The sequence below is a fragment of the Dasypus novemcinctus genome, chromosome 3 (assembly GCF_030445035.2).
Source record: "Dasypus novemcinctus isolate mDasNov1 chromosome 3, mDasNov1.1.hap2, whole genome shotgun sequence".
NCBI classification, from domain to species: Eukaryota; Metazoa; Chordata; class Mammalia; order Cingulata; family Dasypodidae; genus Dasypus; species Dasypus novemcinctus.
In genome coordinates this window covers 62,501,990-62,519,777 of record NC_080675.1, presented here as the reverse complement: position 1 = coordinate 62,519,777, position 17,788 = coordinate 62,501,990, and the positions used below count along the sequence as shown (strand labels likewise).

Below are 17,788 nucleotides of genomic sequence, written 5' to 3'. Positions count from 1 at the left end.
TCTAGGGCATCCATCTACCACATGGGAGGTCCGCGGTTCAAACCCCGGGCCTTCTTAACCCGTGTGGAGCTGGCCCATGCGGAGTGCTGATGTGCGCACGGAGTGTAATGCCACGCAGGGGTGTCCCCCACGTAGGGGAGCCCCACGTGCAAGGAGCGCACCACGTAAGGAGAGCCACTCAGCATGAAAGAAAGTGCAGCCTGCCCAGAAATGGTGCCACACACACGGAGAGCTGCCACAACAAGATGACTCAACATAAAGAAACACAAATTCCTGTGCCGCTGACAACAACAGAAGCGGACAAAGAAGACGCAGCAAATAGACACAGAGAACAGACAACCGGGGTGTGGTGGGAAGGGGAGAGAAATGATAAATAAATCTTAAAAAAAAAAAAGAGGATCTTATAATACCTATTTTCCTAAGCTGTCAAATCTCAAAGAGGGAAGTAGACTTGGCTCAATGGTTAGAGCGTCCCCCTACCACATGGGAGATCCACGGTTCAAACCCAGGGCCTCCTTGACCTGTGTGGAGCTGGCCCACGCACAGTGCTGATGCGCGCAAGGAGTGCCATGCTATGCAGGGGTGTCCCTCATGTAGGGGAGCCCCACACGCAAGGAGTGCGCCCCGTAAGGAGAGCTGCCCAGCGCTAAAGAAAGTACAGCCTACCCAGTTGTGGCGCTGTACACACAGAGAGCTGACACAGCAAGATGGCCCAACAAAAAGAGACAGATTCCAGGTACCACTGACAAGAATAGAAGCGGACATAGAAGAACACACAGTGAATGGATACAGAGAACAGACAACTGGGGCAGAGGGGAGGGAAGGGGAGAGAAATAAATAAAACTAAATCTTTAAAAAAAAATTTTCAAACAAAGGACGATTCTAGGGATTCTAAGAACTATAAAACCTTGGGCTCAGGAAATACAAGTCACATACCATTACCAGTGAATTTTTTTTTCTAGTAGGTACTGGGGACCTTGTATATGGGAAGCAGATGCTCAGCCACTGAGCTACACCTACTCCCAAACCAGTGAAATATTTAGCAAAATGCCAGTGAAGCCCCAGCAAGTCTATATCCTAAAAAAGATTATATGCATAAACTATGCAATGGAGGGAAGGACACTGAGCCAGTGTAAATCCTTTTTGGACAAAAATATGTTGTTGACCTGTATATTCTTATTTGTATCCCTAAAACAAGAGTTTACACATTAAAAAAAAAAAACCACTGAATAAAATATGTGTTGAGCTATTGCCTGTCACTTGACTGCTCTCCTAGAGCATTCTGAAGTAAAGCGCTATGAACTGCCTGTTACGCAAGAGGCAGCTTCTGGGACCATGAGTCTATCAGGTCATCACCAGAGAGACTGGGCCAGACATACGTGCTCGCAGTATCAGCACAAAGGTTACTCTGCTCTTACTGGAACTGAGATTCTATTTTGAAGGTATTTAAGAAGGAAGTAATTTATAATCCTAAAAGGAATAAAATGATTATTTTATTTTAATGCATTTTATTTTTTCTCTTCCCCCTCCCCTCACCCTGCTGCTTTTGCTGTCTGTGTCCTTAGCTGTGTGATCTTCTGTATCTTTTTCTCTTTTTGTCTGGTCTTTTCGTTTTTTTCTCCTCCTCTAGGAATCCTGTGCCACCTCAGTCCCTGGTTTCTGCTGCGCTTCACCTTGACTCTCCCCTTCATCTCTTTTGTTGTGTCATCATCTTGCAGCATGACTCATTTACACAGGCACTGGCTTGCTGTGCAGGCATGCTTTCTCTTTTTCTTTTTTACCAAGAGGCCCCAGGGATCGAACTTGGGTCCTACCATATGGTAGGCAGAGGCACCATCACTTGAGCAACATCCACTTCCCTATTTTAATTTATTTTGTTATACTAGTCCCTTGGGGTAACTAAGCATACACAAAACAGTTAAATTTAGAGAAAATGGAAAAATATTTGAAACCACAATGATGATCTCTTGACAAAAATGAAATGAATGTCAATATTCACAGTCAACCACTCTGATTATACCTCCTATTCCAAGGCAGTAATTTTGAAGTTTGTTTGAAACTAAAACATCAAGACAACAGAAATTTTGCTTTAAATTTATTCCAAAGAAAACCTACCATATTGTAAAAAGCCACACTAAAACACTCAAAAGTGAGATGACCAGCCCCACTATATTCATTCAAGGTGACAGAGTGACACCCTTTGGGGCTCTGTCTCCAAATAGAAGCTTTGAATAAACAAGAGGAACTGGCAGAAACATCTTTCTCAAAGCACCCGAAAACACTTAATGGACTGCAGTAACAGGATGAGCTACTTAAAACCAGTAGGATCTAATGATGACCTGGCTAGCCCCTTCATGACCCCTTACCAGCTCAGTGTGGAGCCAGCCCACAGTCCCAGTACAGATCCCTGGTCTCAGTTCCAGAAAGAGCAGAGTAACCCTCGTGCTCATACTGGGAGCACGCATCTCTGGCCCAGTCTCTCTGGTGATGACCTGAAGGACTCATGGTCCCAGAAGCTGCCTCTTGTGTAACATGCAGTTCATAGAGCTTTAGTTCAGAATGCTCTAGGAGAGCAGTCAAGTCACGCTGCTTGAAGCGAAGGACTGCTGGCTGAAGGACATAGAGTGCAGTGCCCAGGACCATGAGGAATCTGTTGCCTAGGGAACAGGGGACATTCATAAGGGAAAAAGGGTGTAAAATTCCTAGGGCATGCCCAAGATAAGAAGTACGCCCAGAAAGGATCAGGGAGGCAAGGCACCTACTCATTGGCCTAGAGCTACTCTCTAAACTTATTATATGGATAAAACCTGAAGGAGAGCACTCACAGAGGTCAATTTGCAAAGACTGTGAAAGGTTTTTCTTTTCCTTCCTTGCTTGCTTTTTGGTTTTTTTTTTGTTACCTCCTGGCATTCAAGAAAGCTCTGTCAGACAACTGGGGTGGGGGTGGGGGTGAGAAATAAATAATAAATAAATAAATAAATAAATCTTAAAAAAAAAAAAAAGAAAGAAAGCTCTGTCATAATACTAGCTAAGTACAAACAAGTTCTAAAGGAAGAATGCCTCAGAGCCTGAATTTCAGCAATAATGTATTATGATATCCAAATGTCCAGGTTTAAACAAAGATTACAAAACATACAAAGAAATAGGAAGCAATGGGCTAGGCAAAGCAGAAAATTAAAGCATTAGAAACCATGAAACAGACCTGGGACATTCCAGAGAAAGTCTTTAAAAGAAAAAAAAAAGGTTCTAAATATGCTCATGAGCTAGAGGAAAACATGGATAAAACACTGAAGGAAATCAGGAAAATGACACATACACACAAAGAAAATATCAACAGAGAGATAGAAATTATGGAAATGAACCAAACAGAGCTGAAGACTACAGTAATAGTAATTTAAAATTCCCTAGAGGGGCTCAACAGCAGATTGAAGCTGGAAGAAGGATCAGTGAATCTGACTGACAATCAAAATCATTTGGTCCAAGGAGCAGAAAGAAGAATGAAGAAAAGTGAACAAAGCCTGATGAAACCTGTGGGACATCATCAAGTGTACCAATGTACACATTATGGGAGGCCCAGAAAGAGAAGAAAGGGGCAGAAGGAACATTCAAAGAAATAATGGCTGAAAACTTCCCAAACCTAAAGGAAGACATGAATATACACATCTAAGATGCTCAATGAACTCCAAACAGGATAAACCCAAATAAAGCCATATTGTGCCATGTTTTAATCATGTTTTGTAAAATGCCACAAGAGAGAAGCAATGTGTCACATACAAGGAAGTCTCAATAAGAATAAGTGCTGATTTCTCATCAGAAACCATAGAGGCAATAAAGCAGTGGGATGACATACTTCAAATGCTGAAAGCAAGAAATTGCCAACCAAGAATTCTATATCTGCAAAGCTGTCTTTTAAAAATGAGGGAGAGATTAAGACAATCCCAGATAAAAGAAAGCTAAGGGAGTTCATCATCACTAGACTGGCCATACAGAAGATGCTAAAGAGAATAGATGGAAAGGAAAGGACAAGATAATAGGTCAATGCTGCATGAAAAAATAAAGATCTCCAGTGAGGTTAAAGACATAGGTATATATAAATGCTAGTACTATTGTATTTTTGGTTTGTAACTCCATTTTTTACTTCTTACAGGATCTAAAAGGCAAAAGAAAGAAAGGAAGAAAAACTAAAGAGGCAAAGACAATTAAATGCAATTCATAATCCTGGATGGGCTCTAGCAAGGGAGGAGAAAATGTTCAAAGGGATATTGTTGGGACATAAGAAAAAATTGGAATATAGACTATAAGCTTTATATCAATGTTAAATTTCTTGAACTTTTTAAGCGCCCTTGAAGAAGTTATATAAGTGGATATCCTTGTTCTTAGGAAATGTACGTGGTAGTATTAAGTGTTCAGGAAGCGTGATGTATATGATCTACACTCATGTGTACAGCAGATGGACAGACAGACATAAAATGATGTGGCAAATGTGACAAAATGTTACAACTGGTGGATCTAGATATCTAGGGTGTGGGGGAGTAGGGGTATGCTGGAGTTTTCTGTCTGGATTTGTATTATTTTTTATAACTGCCCCATAAATTTGAAAGTATTTAAAAAAACTTTTTAACCTGCGCTAGCTTGAACAGGGGCTGTGTTCTCTTTAGCTTGAGCAGCCCTAGATTACTTCAACAGGACAAACAGACGTACTCCAGAGGCTATACTACCAGCAAGAAAATGTGACCTTGTACCCTACATTTACACAAGTATACTAGGATTAAAATCTCTAAAATCTCAGTCCTTAGTATTCTTTTTGAAATCATCAATACCATCACAGAATCTTAAGGTTAGAATGCAACTACTCTAAAACCCTTACAGGTGGTAATTTAAATGCCTCCAGGTTCCTGAAAGGTAACACTACGTATGAAAGCAGCAGCCATCTTGGGCTAACTTAGTGGGCACATACAGTAGTTGTTGCTAAGTGAGAATTCAGGCTCAGATCTTCTGATTGTTCAAGAGAACTCAGAAACCTAAACTTTTATGAGAAATCTAAAAATTTTTAAATATTGGGAACTAATTCAAAATATTTTCCATACACCTCAAAGGATTAAAAAAGAAAAAAGGATTAAAAAAAAAAAAAAAAAAGCATAGCACTGAGCCTGAGAGAGGAAGCCCAGAGGGGAAGGCAGACACCAGGCAGAGATAGCCCACCATCTTGCTTCAATACATGGCAGGTGACTTTGTTGAGAAAGCACCTCTTTTCACGACCTTAGAACTGTAAGCTTTTACCCCAAATAAATACCCTATATAAAAGCCAATACAGGGAAATGGATGTGGCTCAAGCAGTTGGGCTTCTGTTTACTATAGGAGGTCCAGGGTTCAATGCCCAGGGCTTCCTGGTGAAGGCAAGCTGGCCTGCGTGGCAAGCTGGCCCACGCAGAATGCCGGCCCATGCAGGAGTGCGCCCCTGCATAGGAGTGCTGTGCCACACAGGAGTGCCAGCCGACGCAGAGAGCTGGCACAGCAAGATGATGCAACAAGAGACACAGAGGAGAGACAATAAGAAATGTAGCAGAACAGGGAGCTGCAGTGGCACAAGAGAATGATTGCCAGTCTCCCACTCCAGAAGGTCCCAGGATCAGTTCCCATAACCACCTAATGAGAATACAAGCAGACACAGAAGAACACACAGCGAATGGACAGAGAGCAGACAATGGGGATGACGGGTGGGGGAAGAAATAATTAAATAAATCTTAAAAAAAAAAAAAGCTAATACAGGGGGCGGCGGACTTGGCCCATTGGTTAGGGCATCTGTCTACCACATGGGAGGTCCACGGTTCAAACCCCAGGCCTCCTTGACCCGTGTGGAGCTGGCCCATGCACAGTGGTGATGCGCACAAGGAGTGCCGTGTCACACAGGGGTGTCCACCGCACAGGGGAGCCCCATGTGCAAGGAGTGCACCCTGTAAGGAGAGCCACCCAGCGTGAAAGAAAGTGCAGCCTGCCCAGGAATGGTGCCGCACACACAGAGAGATGACACAACAAGATGACACCACAAAAAGAAACACAGATTCCCGTGCCACTGACAACAACAGAAGCGGACAAAGAAGACACAGCAAATAGACACAGCGAACAGACAACTGGGGTGGGGGGGAGGGGAGAGAAATAAATAAATAAATAAATCTTAAAAAAAAAAAGCCAATACAGGGAAACAGATGTGGCTCAAGTGATAAGGCCTCCACCTACCATATGGGAGGACCCAGGTTCGATCCCTGGGGCCTCCTGGTGAAAAAGAAGAGATAGCATGCGGTGAACCAGTGCCCACATGATAAGCTGTGTGCCCATGTGGTGAGCCAAGTGCCCATGTGGTGAGCCGAGTGCCCACGTGAGTGCCCATGTGGCGAGCCGAGTGCCCGCGAGGTGAGCCACATGCCTGTCTGAGTGCCCATGTGGTGAGTCAACTGCTTGCGTGGCGAGCTGAGTGTCCATGCAAGTGAGTAACACAGCAAGATGATGGCGCAACAAAAAGAGAGACAAAGGGGAGAGTCAAGGTAAAGCACAGCAGAGACCAGGAACTGAGGTGGCACAATTGACAGGGAACCTCTCCCCACATCAGAGGTCCCCAGGATCAAATCCTGGTGAATCTTAGAGGAGAAAGACGAGAAGACAAAAAGAGAAATAGATACAGAAGATCACACAGTGAAAAGACACAGACAGCAAAAGCAGCAGGGCGGAGGCAGGGGAAGGAGATGGAAAGAAAAAAAACCATTAAGAAAAAAGAAAAAAATAAATAAAGCCAAAAGAGGGAAGCAGCTGTGGCTCAAGCGATTGAGCTCCTGCCTACCACATCGGAGGCCCCAAGTTCGGTTCCTGGTGCCTCACTAAAGAAGACAAGTTAGACAGCAAGCCAATATGACGGGCAGGCAAGGCAAGCTGACACAACAAGATGATGCAACAAAAGACACGAGGAAAACATAATAAGAGATACCATAAAGCAGGGAGTGGAGGTGGCTCAAGTGATTAGGTGCCTCCCTCTGACATCAGAGGTCCCAGGTTCAGTTCCTTTCTAAAAAGAAGACCAGCACACAACAGACACAGTAAATGCAAACAACAATGGGGTGGGGAGAAATAAGTAAAATCTTTTTTAAAAAGCCAGTATAGGGAGAGGATGTGGCTCAAGCAATTGGGTGCCTGCCTCCCACATATGAGGTCCCAGGTTCGGTTCCTGGTGCCTCCTAAAGACTAGTGAATAAAATGAACTGATACAACCAGCAAACAATGAATAGACAAATGAGGAAGCCATCTTGGGTGGGGTGGAGGGAGAAGGAAGCCAATACATTTATGGTATTTTGCATTGGCAGCCCTTTGGCAAACTAAAACAGAGTTTTAATAAAATATTTTTATACCTAGTAGTACTAGAGGGTTCCGTGGGTGGAAATCCAAAGGCATTAACATGAAACACTTGATCTTCAAACCAACCTGAGAAAAGATAAGTCATAAATCACTTTCATTTGTCCAATTCTTTTTGTTTAAAGGACAAAACTAGGGAACACAAAGCAGTAATACTATAGTCTCATCCCCTGTATACAAACTACAGAAGTTGCCAGGCCTACTGAGATACATAACAACTTCAGAGCTATAGTTGGTCTCAATTCTATTAAAAAAAAAAAAAAAAGTTCATGAAAATAGAAATAATAGATGCAGAAGTTAACCTCTCACCTTTCTATTTCACAATACATGTTGGAGTACAGAGAGATCAGATATGCAAATGAGGAAATGTTTTATTTTATAACCCTAAGAAAAATCTGAAGTTTTGAAAATACTTTATTGAGAAATGTCACATATAAAAAAATTCACCCTTTTAAAGTATGTATGATTCAATCATTTTAAGTATATTCACAAAGATATACAATGATCACCACTATCTAATTTCAGAATGTTTTCATCACCCAAAAAAAAACCCTGTGCCTATTCGCAGTCTAAGTTATTTTATGTAGTTAAAAATATGCTCTCATGATCAGTGTTCTCCTGAATTATATCACATTAACATATTTAAACCAATCTAGAAATGCTTTACTGCTGAATGATAAGGACAGAGGAAAAGTATACTGACTTACCTTCTGCTAAGACAAAGCATGCCTCTGTATATAAACCACTATGGAACTGGTATGCAACAGTTAAGGAAAAACATTCTAATCTATTCTTGAGGCAGTAATAAAAGTCAATATACATTTTGCAGCCAAAAGGACTTCTAAATAATAAATTCAAAGAGTTAGCATTTGAAACTGTGCAAAGAATATAGATTTAAAAATTCTATGTTTAAATGTCTCCATGTTTAATTCCAAGATGCAGCCTGGTTATAATGCCAGCAAAGAATATTCTCAGCATGTTAGAAACTTAGTGATTTGTTTGGATTCTCAAGATAGGAGGGAAAAATTTTTTTTATCTCTTTAGGATTGTGTTCTCTATATTCCTATGCCACTGCCAAACGGCTGTTACACTGGGAATTTATGTAAATTTAAGAATGATACATAATCAATTTCCCCAACTCACATGACATAGATTAAGAAAAATAAAGTGAAGGATATAGCTTTACTAAGATCTAGTTGTACTGTTCCAGTAGGATCTTCCAGGAAAAATTTTCCCTACAATAATTAAAAGAAAAATATCTATATGTGAAAAATGAATACGATGACAAAATAAAATACTATTTTGACAACAGCATATAGAATAGAGAACAGTAGATTTTAAAAAATCAGACAATTCCTGCTTTACCATTTTCTAGTCTGGCAACTTTAAGCTAATGACTTCACTGAGACTCAGACTCCCTATAGGTACCCTGGGGAATGACTCCTGCAGATCAAAAGATGCCAAAAGGGACACGAGCTGCCACAAGGAGGTCTCCACCAGTTCCTTCACCTAACAGTCAACAGTCTCCAAGAGACGAGTATTTGGTCTGCAGTGTTGCTTACTCAGAAACACAGTACTCTTGGTTTAGCCCAGAGGTCTCTGGGAGGCTAATTTCAGACTGGCTGTACAAAATGGCCACCCATACAAGACACTCCTTCCTAACATCTCTCAGGAAACTGAACACAGATGAAAAGGTGACTTGGTAAACAGCAAAAGTGTCTTAAATGAAAGGACACGTTCAAGTAGCCTCTATAGACATGCTATGTGTAAATGACATTGCATCAATCCAAATACTGAGATAAAAATTTGATGCTTAAGTTTAACTTACCTCTTTTAGTATATGTGCTGCCAAAGCAAGCACTAACTTACCTCTTTTAACTGGGTTATCATTCCAAGAACAATCACATCTCCAATTTTGGTTGTACTACCCAATAAGGTTTCTATTGTTTTAAGCTAAAATAAAACAAAAATTCTTTTTTAAAAATTTATTAGTAAAGTTGTGGTTTTACAGAAGAATCATGCATAAAATACAGGATTCCCATATACTACCCTTTTAGCAACTGTATTGTTGTGGAACATTTGTTACAATTGATGAAAGCACATTTTTATAATTGTACTATTAACAATAGTCCATGGTTTATCTTCGGTTTCACTGTTTGTGTAGTGTAGTTCCATGGATTTTCAGGTGTTCAGTGGTGTAGGGCATGTCAAAATATCCCTTCTAAGGAGAATAAGCTGTTGCATCTGGTCCATCCAATAACCAAAAAGAGGCACAATGTTTAGTTGGCCTCTTTGAATTCTCAAGACAGCATATACTTCATTTGTGTGTGCTACTCCAGCCCATTCACTGAGTGACCCAAAAAGCCGCTAGGTTTGAGTGGGGACCAGAACAAGAGGAGGCCCTGCAACAGGTCTAGGCAATTGTACTCTGTCACTTGGACCATATATTCCAGCAGATCCAATGACGCTAGAAGTGTCAGTGGCAAATAGAAGTGCTGTCTGGAGCCTTTGGCAGGCCCCTACAGGAGAATCACAATGCAGACCCTTAGGATTTTGGAGCAAAGCCTTGTCATCCTCTGCAGATAATTTTATATATATATACACATATATATGTATATATATATTTTTTGTACCAAGACTTGAACCCAGGACCACATACATGAGAAGCAGGCACTCAAACACTGAGCTACATAGGTTCCTCAATGGGAGTGAGAGTTGGTTTTTGCATTTGTTTGGGGGTTTTCTTAGGAGGTACTAGGGATAGAACCTGGGACCTCATACATGGGAAGAAGGTGGTCAATACTTGAGCTACATCTGTTCCCCTGCAGACAAGTTTTGAGAAACAGGCTTTTGGCCTGCTACTGGGCCTTAGTAGAGAATGAAGGCTTAACCATGGACCACCAAGTTACCATGGGACCTGTGTTACCTATCATTAGCTGGGTGTTGTCTGACCTGTCAAACCATAAAGCTGGACGTGCACAGCAGCACTCCATCATAAAATGAAAGTGATATATACGAGACAGGCTTGAGCAGGTCCAGAAATTACAAGTCAGTTACATGAGGAAGTGGCTTAAATGCCCATGGTCCCCACTCATGCCATAGCCCACAGCCATGGACTCTTGGGCAGTTCCTTATAATCAGTTGACTAAGGAAGAGAAAACTCGGGCCTGGTTTACAGGTTGTTCTCCATAATATACAGGTACAACCTGAAAGTGGACAGCTGCATTACTACAGCCCCTTTCTGGGATATCCATGAAGGACAGGGGTGAAGGGAAATCCTCCCAGTGGGTGGAAATTCGGGCAATGCATCTGGTTGTTAATTTTTTTTTAGAAGGAGAAATGGCCAGAGGTGCATTTGTATACTGATCCATGGGTTGTCACCAATGGTTTAGAAGGAGTGTAATTGGAAAATTGGTGACAAAGAGGTCTGGCGAGAAAGGTATATGAATAGACCTTTCTGAATGGGTAAAAAATATGAAGACATTTGTGTCCCATGTGAACGCTCACCAGAGGATGTCCCCAGCAGAGGAGGATTTTCAAGTAAATAATCAAGTATATAGGATAACAAGTTCTGTGGACACCAGTCAGCCACTCCTGTCATTGCCCAAATAGGCTCATTTTTAAAATGGTAATAATGGTAGGTGTGATGGTTAGGGTAATGTGTCAACTCGGCCAGATAACTGTAATTTATAGACTTTAGTCACCACTGACTTTACTGCATAGATAGCTGATAACCATTACATCAACCAGGGAGACTGCCATCAGGAATGAGTAACGCTTTATCTAATCAGCTGAATGCCTTAAAAAGGAAAGTGATTCCAGCATTCAGGGATAATTTCCTGGCTTGTTTTTGGATAGCCAACGTCTCCTAGAACTCATCAAGGGCCTTCACTGGACTTTCATTGGAGCCCCTGGCTGCAGCCTGCCCGCAGAACCTGAACTTGTGCATCCCCATGGTCTTGTGAGAGAATCTGATAAAATCTCTTACTATTGACAGATATCTCTTGTTAACTGTTTCCCTAGAAAAACCTGACTAATACAGTATAGAAGGAGGTTACGGATGGGCTCAGCAACATGGACTTCTACTCATCTAGGCCAACCTGACTACAGTCACTACACATGCGCAATCTGCCAGCAGCAAAGACTAACAGCCTCTGAGAAGGTACCATTCCCCAAGGTGATCAGCTCGCTACTGGTGGCAGGTTGACAATATTGGATGACTTACATCATGGAAAGGGCAACATTTTGTTATTATCGTGATAGTCACGAACTCTGGATATAGATTTGCCTTCCCTGCACACAATGCTTCTGCCAAAACTACCATCTGTGGACTTACAGAATGCCTTATCCACCATCATGGTATTCTACACAGCATTGCTTCTGATCAAGGAACCAATTTCACAGCAAATGAGGAGCAGTCATGGGCACATGCACGTGGAAGTCACTGGTATTACCATGTTCCCCATCATCCTGAAGCAGCTGGATTGATCAAATGGTGGAACAGCCTTTTGATGACTCAGTTATGGTGCCAACTAGGTGGCAATATGTTGCAGGACTGGGGCAACGCTCAGGAGGCTGTATATGCTTAAATCAGTTTCCACGCTGTGATGCCATTTCTCCCATAGAGTCCAAGAATCAAAGCGTGGAAATGGGACAGGCACCACCCATTATTACCCCTAGTGATCCACTAGGAAAAATTTTGCTTCCTGTCCCTGCAACCTTAAGCTCTGGTGCTTTACAGGTCTTAGTTCCAAAGGAGGAGCACTTCCATCAGGTGGCACAACAATGATTCCATTGAACTAGAAGTTAAGACTGCCACCTGGTCACTTTGGGCTCTTCATGGTTCAGAATCAACAGGCAAAGAACAGAATTACTAATTACTATACTGACTGGGGTAATTAATCTCAACCAAGGAGAAGTAAGACTGCAACTACCCAGTGGAGGTAAGGAAGAGTTTGCCTAGAAAAACTGCAACAACCCAATCCAGGCGGGATTACCAATTGCACAGAAACATCGGGAATGAAGGTTTGGGTCACCCCACCAGGCAAAGAACCATGGCTGGCTAAGGTGCTTACTGAGGGTAAAGGGAATATCGAATGGGTAATGGAAAAAGGTTGTTAAAATTGAAGAGATGTGACTACATGATTAATTATAAAAATGAGGACTGTAATAGTAATGAATATTTCTTCCTCGTTATGTTATGTTTATATATGTACCTAAAGAAATATCTTTGTTTTCTTCCCTATCTTATCCCCATGTCATATGAAATAATTTGTGTGTCACAATACTTATTTAAGTTAAAGGATATCAAGTTTAAAAGTGAATATTACCCAAGGACTTGCACACTATTCTGAGGACAGTTAGTGCATTTCAGTTGTACATGGGACAGTTGAGTATTGTTAGGTGAAAATATGACTATTATTGTTTTTATTTAGAGATTAAGTATAGTTTAAGGAGATGTACATGGCTGCCAAGTTGACAAGGGGTGAACTGTAACAGTTAGGTTCATATGTCAACTTGGCCAGGTTTTGGTGTCCAGTTGTTTGGTCAAGCAAACACTGGCCCTTGGTTACTACGAGGACATTTTGTGATTTAAATCATCAGTAAGTTAATTGCAACTATGGCTGGTTACATCTACAATAAACTAAGGATACTGACTTCAGCAATGAGAGAAGTCTCAGTTAATCAGGTGAAGGCCTTAAAAGGAGAAGTGATGATTTTAGCAATCAGAAGAGAGAATTTTTATCTCTACTTCAGCGAGCCAGCTTCTGCTGGGGAATTCATCAAAAACCTTCATCAGAGTTCCCAGCTTGCAATGGGCCCTAAGGAATTTGTACTTGTGCATCCTTATAGACACATGAGACAGTTCTTATAAAAATCTCATATTTATGGATACCTTCTGTCATTTGTTTCCCTAGAGAAACCTAATACACACATCATCCCACAATAATCACTGTTAACACTGACATTAGAGTTCCTCTTAAAAAAACATGAACCTAAAGCAGCACAGTACTAGAGTACAAAAACATGAAAGTATTTCTGAACACACCATTTTTGTAGTTTATAAAAAGAAATTCCCATATAGGTACCATATATATATAGCTTCAATGGAGAATGTTTCATTAAGAATACAGAGTTAAACAGTTTGGGAAGACTGAAAATGACAATAAATTATTCTCAGCCTTAGAATTACTGTCATACTTTGGCCAACTCAAAGAGAAGAAAAAAATGTTTCCAGGCTATTGGCAACTGAGTTACCATAAGAAACCTAATATATAAGAGAAAACACTAGATATATAGGTAATATTTGGTAGGGGAAATGTAGGTAGTGTCAATTCCCAAAACTTAATATAATTTATACCCTAATAAAAATTAAATGAAAAACCCATACATTTGAAAATTTAAAACACACGTCTATGAATTTAGAACATTTTGTATAATTGTTAACTCCGTATTATGGGTGTATGTATCTCCACTGCATATGTTTGAAATTTTTTTATAATGAAAACACAAATCAAAACAAAACAAAAAAGCTAAATGCAGACACAGTCAAGCACTATAAATGTTTTCTCCCCATGCGTTGCAATTGAACCCTGCTTTAATTTGAATACATACTAGGATTATTGTTTTAGTTTTATCACACTACTCATCATAATGAATTCTGATCTAACATGGTAGAGAATTTAATGAACATCAGAAGAGCCTGGGCTACTTCAGAACCTATATGAGCCTCATGGAAATGGTGAGGACTAGACAGAAGTAGCTAAGAACTACCCCTAAGAAGGGTCTCTGCTGCAGAGGGGAATGGCATCACAGCTGGACTGACAGTGACTGGGTGTGTCGCTGGAGCAAAAGTAAGAGGCTCAGAAGGGCTCAGTGACATACCCAAAGAATATAGGAGACTTTAAAACATACATATTTTTAAGTACACTTTTACTTTTTTATCAACAAAAAGCGTTCCCCTTCTTTCTTCTGTTCTTCAGGCCCCAACAATCCTATGGCATCTACTCTCCCAACTCATTCTATAAATACTGTTTCCTTAGAGGCGTTAGTAAAGTTTTTACTCCAACAGTTACAACACATTTTAGTTGTACAACCGTGCATCCCTAAGAGGACAGGTTTGGCCAGGACCAGTATTTTGGAGCACAACTCAGGGCAGGAAGGTTAGTGTTGAGAAGTTGGTCAGAAAGCCAGTGTAGTATCCAGCAAATGGACTATGGGGTCTAGGGATTGTCTTGGTAGCCTACCCCAAGGAAGACAGTAGTAGTTTCTATCAGAGATTTAAAGGACTCAGGACAGTAGGCATAGATTTTATCAACACTAGGCAGGCAGCCAGGTCAGTTACCTGGTTAAACAGTTACCAGTGGTTCATTTTTACTTAAAATTCAACAAATTATAATTTAGCAATAAATATTAAACTTACATAGGGAGCAAATATAGCTCAAGTGGTTAAGTGCCTGCCTCCCATGAACAAGGTCCTGGGCTCAATCCCTGGTACCTCCTAAAAACAAAACAAAACTCAAGTCTCATTGGGGAGCTGATGTAGCTGAGTGGTTGAGCACCTGCTTCCCATGTTCGAGGTCCTGGATTCAATCCCGGTACCTCCTGAAAAAAAAAACAACAAAATACATATCTCATCCCTCTCACCTGCCCCTAAATAACAAGAATAATGTTCTAACCTGGAATTTGCGTCCACTGTCATCAGGGTGAGAACCTATCACTGGAGGAGTGAATAGTTCATGCCTGTGGGTCCTCTATAAAAAAGAAAGATTCACATGAATTACTAAAACAGATATTTAAACCTATAATACATTAAAAAGTATCCTGATGAAACACAGTCTTTAAGCAGTGTCACACTATTATGTATTTTTTTTTTTAAAGATTTATTTTATTTATTTCTCTCCCCTTCCCCGCCCCCCCCGGTTGTCTGTTCTCTGTGTCCATTTGCTGCGTGTTTTTCTTTGTTCGCTTCTGTTGTTGTCAGCAGCATGGGAATCTGTGTTTCTTTTTGTTGCATCATCTTGCTGTGTCAGCTCTCCATGTGTGCAGTGCCATTCCTGGGCAGGCTGCACTTTCTTTTGTGCTGGGTGGCTCTCCTTACGGGGTGCACTCCTTGCGCATGGGGTTCCCCTACTCTGGGGCACCCCTGTGTGGCACGGCACTCCTTGCCCGCATCAGCACTGCGCATGGGCCAGCTCCACAAGGGTCAAAGAGGTCTGGGGTTTGAACCACGGACCTCCCATATGGTAGGCAGACGCCCTATCCACTGGGCCAAGTCCGCTTCCCTATTATGTATTCTTAACAAATTTGAAAACCCATATAATGTAACAACATACAAATACTTAGAGGACATAATTTTTAAAATTAAAAAAACTTATATTAAAAAAGTCTTTGTGTGCCTGGCAGCAGTATACTTTGAGATGAGGCAATGAAGACAACAAACCAAGTCCTCGCCCTCAGAGCACAGGGGCTAGTGAGAGGTGTCTAGAGGGCTACAATACGACAAAGTAATGTGAGGGCTGACTGTGCCCTGCACGGGAGCCGCCTTTAACCAGATCCTAAATGACAAATAAGACTTTGCTAGTCAGAAACAAAAGGAGGCTGAGACAAAATATTTCAGGCGAAGGAAGAGGTGTATCAAGAGAATTATAAAAAAGTATGGAAAGCTATGAGAAGTTTAGTATTGTTGGATCATGGGGTGCATGAGGCCAAATGGCAGATAAAACAAGAGATTAACTGGAGTATCTATTTGGGGAACCATCTCTCCCCCACTTTCAGTGCCTGCCTCCCTTCTACAGACAGGCAATCAAGACCTAGCAAATGAAGGTCAGTGTTTCAAGGATGAGCAACTGCCTCAAGTTGGGCCAATAAGAGACATATTCAAGATTTTCTAGAGGAACTCTCTTTCCAAGGGGTTTGGCAAGGCTATTTTTTTTTTTTTAATTTCTCTCCCCTTTCCTCCCCACCCCAGTTGTCTGTTCTCTGTGTCTATTTTGCTGCGTGTTGCTCTTTTTGTCTGCTTCTGTTGTTGTCAGTGGCACGGGAATCTGTGTTTCTTTTTGTTGCATCATCTTGTTGTGTCAGCTCTCCGTGTGCGGCGCCACTCCTGGGCTGGCTGCACTTTCTTTCACGCTGGGCGGCTCTCCTTACGGGGCGCGCTCCTTGCGCATGGCTACCCTAGTGGGGGACACCCCTGTGTGGCAGGGCACTCCTTGCGCACATCAGCACTGCACATGGGCCAGCTCCACATGGGTCAAGGAGGCCCAGGGTTTGAACCGCGGACCTCCCATTTGGTAGACAGACGCCCTAACCACTAGGCCAAGTCCACTTCCCCTTGGCAAGGCTACTGGTAGCCATCTTTGTCAGCCCAAAGGGAAAACCAGTTTGAAAGTAAAATCAATTTTTCAAAAATTGCAAATGCCTCGATTGTTTGAGTGCATGGATCTAGTCATCCTCAAAATGAGCAGACCTCCAGACTTGGTTTCACAAACCAATAAATTATTTTTTCTGTTTTAGTCAGTTTCTGTAACCACCAACTAAAAGAGCCCTGACAATACAGACTTTGTATGCCAAGTCAAGAAGTTTATCTTAGAAAATAAAGAAGATTTTGAAGGAAAATAATAAGATCAGATTTGTTTCCAGGAAGATAAATGAAATGTAAATATGAAGAATGGGCTGAAATTCAACACTTTCATTTTTTATAGTTGAGAAAAATGAGGCTCAGAAAGGTAAGTGACATATCTAAAGAATATAGGAAACTCTAAAACATGATTTAAAAAAAAAAGAAGGGAAGCAGATGTGGCTCAAGTGATAAGGCCTCCTCCCACCATATGGGAGGACCCAGGTTCGATCCCTAGGAACTCCTGGTGAAAAAGAAGAGAAAGCATGTCTGCGTGGTGAGTCAGTGCCCACGCAAGTGAGTCATGCAACAAGATGAGAGAGACAGAGGAGAGAGTCAAAGCGAAGCACAGCAGAGACCAGGAACCAAGGTGGCACAACTGACAGGGAACTTCTCTCCACCTCAGAGGTCCCCAGGATTGAATCCCTCTGAATCCTAGAGAAGAAAGATGAGAAGAGAGAGACAAAAAAGAGAAACAGATACAGAAGATCACACAGCAAATGGACACAGACAGTAAAAAAAAAAAACAATAAAAAAAACAGCAGGGTGGGGAGGAAGAAGGAGGAAAAATAATAATAAATAAATCTTTAAAAAAAAGAAGAAAGAAAAAAGGAATGTGGCATTTATTGAGCATCTTCTCTGTGAAAGACACTGTGCTAAATGTGGCAGGGGAAACAAAAGGAGTTTGCAGTCTGATAACAGGGAGAAGCACCCCAAATGCAAGTCAGGGCCAGCTCTAGTAAGTGGTAAGGAAGATATGCTGAGTAG

The 17,788-nt window shown here is 41.5% G+C and overlaps 1 protein-coding gene across 2 annotated transcripts in view; it reads right to left on the bottom strand.

Moving 5' to 3' along the window:
- POLE2 (DNA polymerase epsilon 2, accessory subunit) overlaps positions 1 to 17,788 on the bottom strand; it is a 43,719-nt gene that overhangs the window by 17,295 nt on the left and 8,636 nt on the right. Inside the window, exons 6-10 of one of the 2 annotated variants that reach the window (XM_071213943.1) lie at positions 15,081 to 15,155; positions 9,271 to 9,354; positions 8,580 to 8,636; positions 8,109 to 8,157; positions 7,398 to 7,470 (exon numbers count right to left, since the gene is read on the bottom strand). In XM_071213943.1, coding sequence (XP_071070044.1) covers positions 7,398 to 7,470; positions 8,109 to 8,157; positions 8,580 to 8,636; positions 9,271 to 9,354; positions 15,081 to 15,155 — 338 coding nt within the window. The remainder of the gene's footprint in view (positions 1 to 7,397; positions 7,471 to 8,108; positions 8,158 to 8,579; positions 8,637 to 9,270; positions 9,355 to 15,080; positions 15,156 to 17,788) is intronic. The other variant, XM_058293458.2, reaches the window with a different exon arrangement.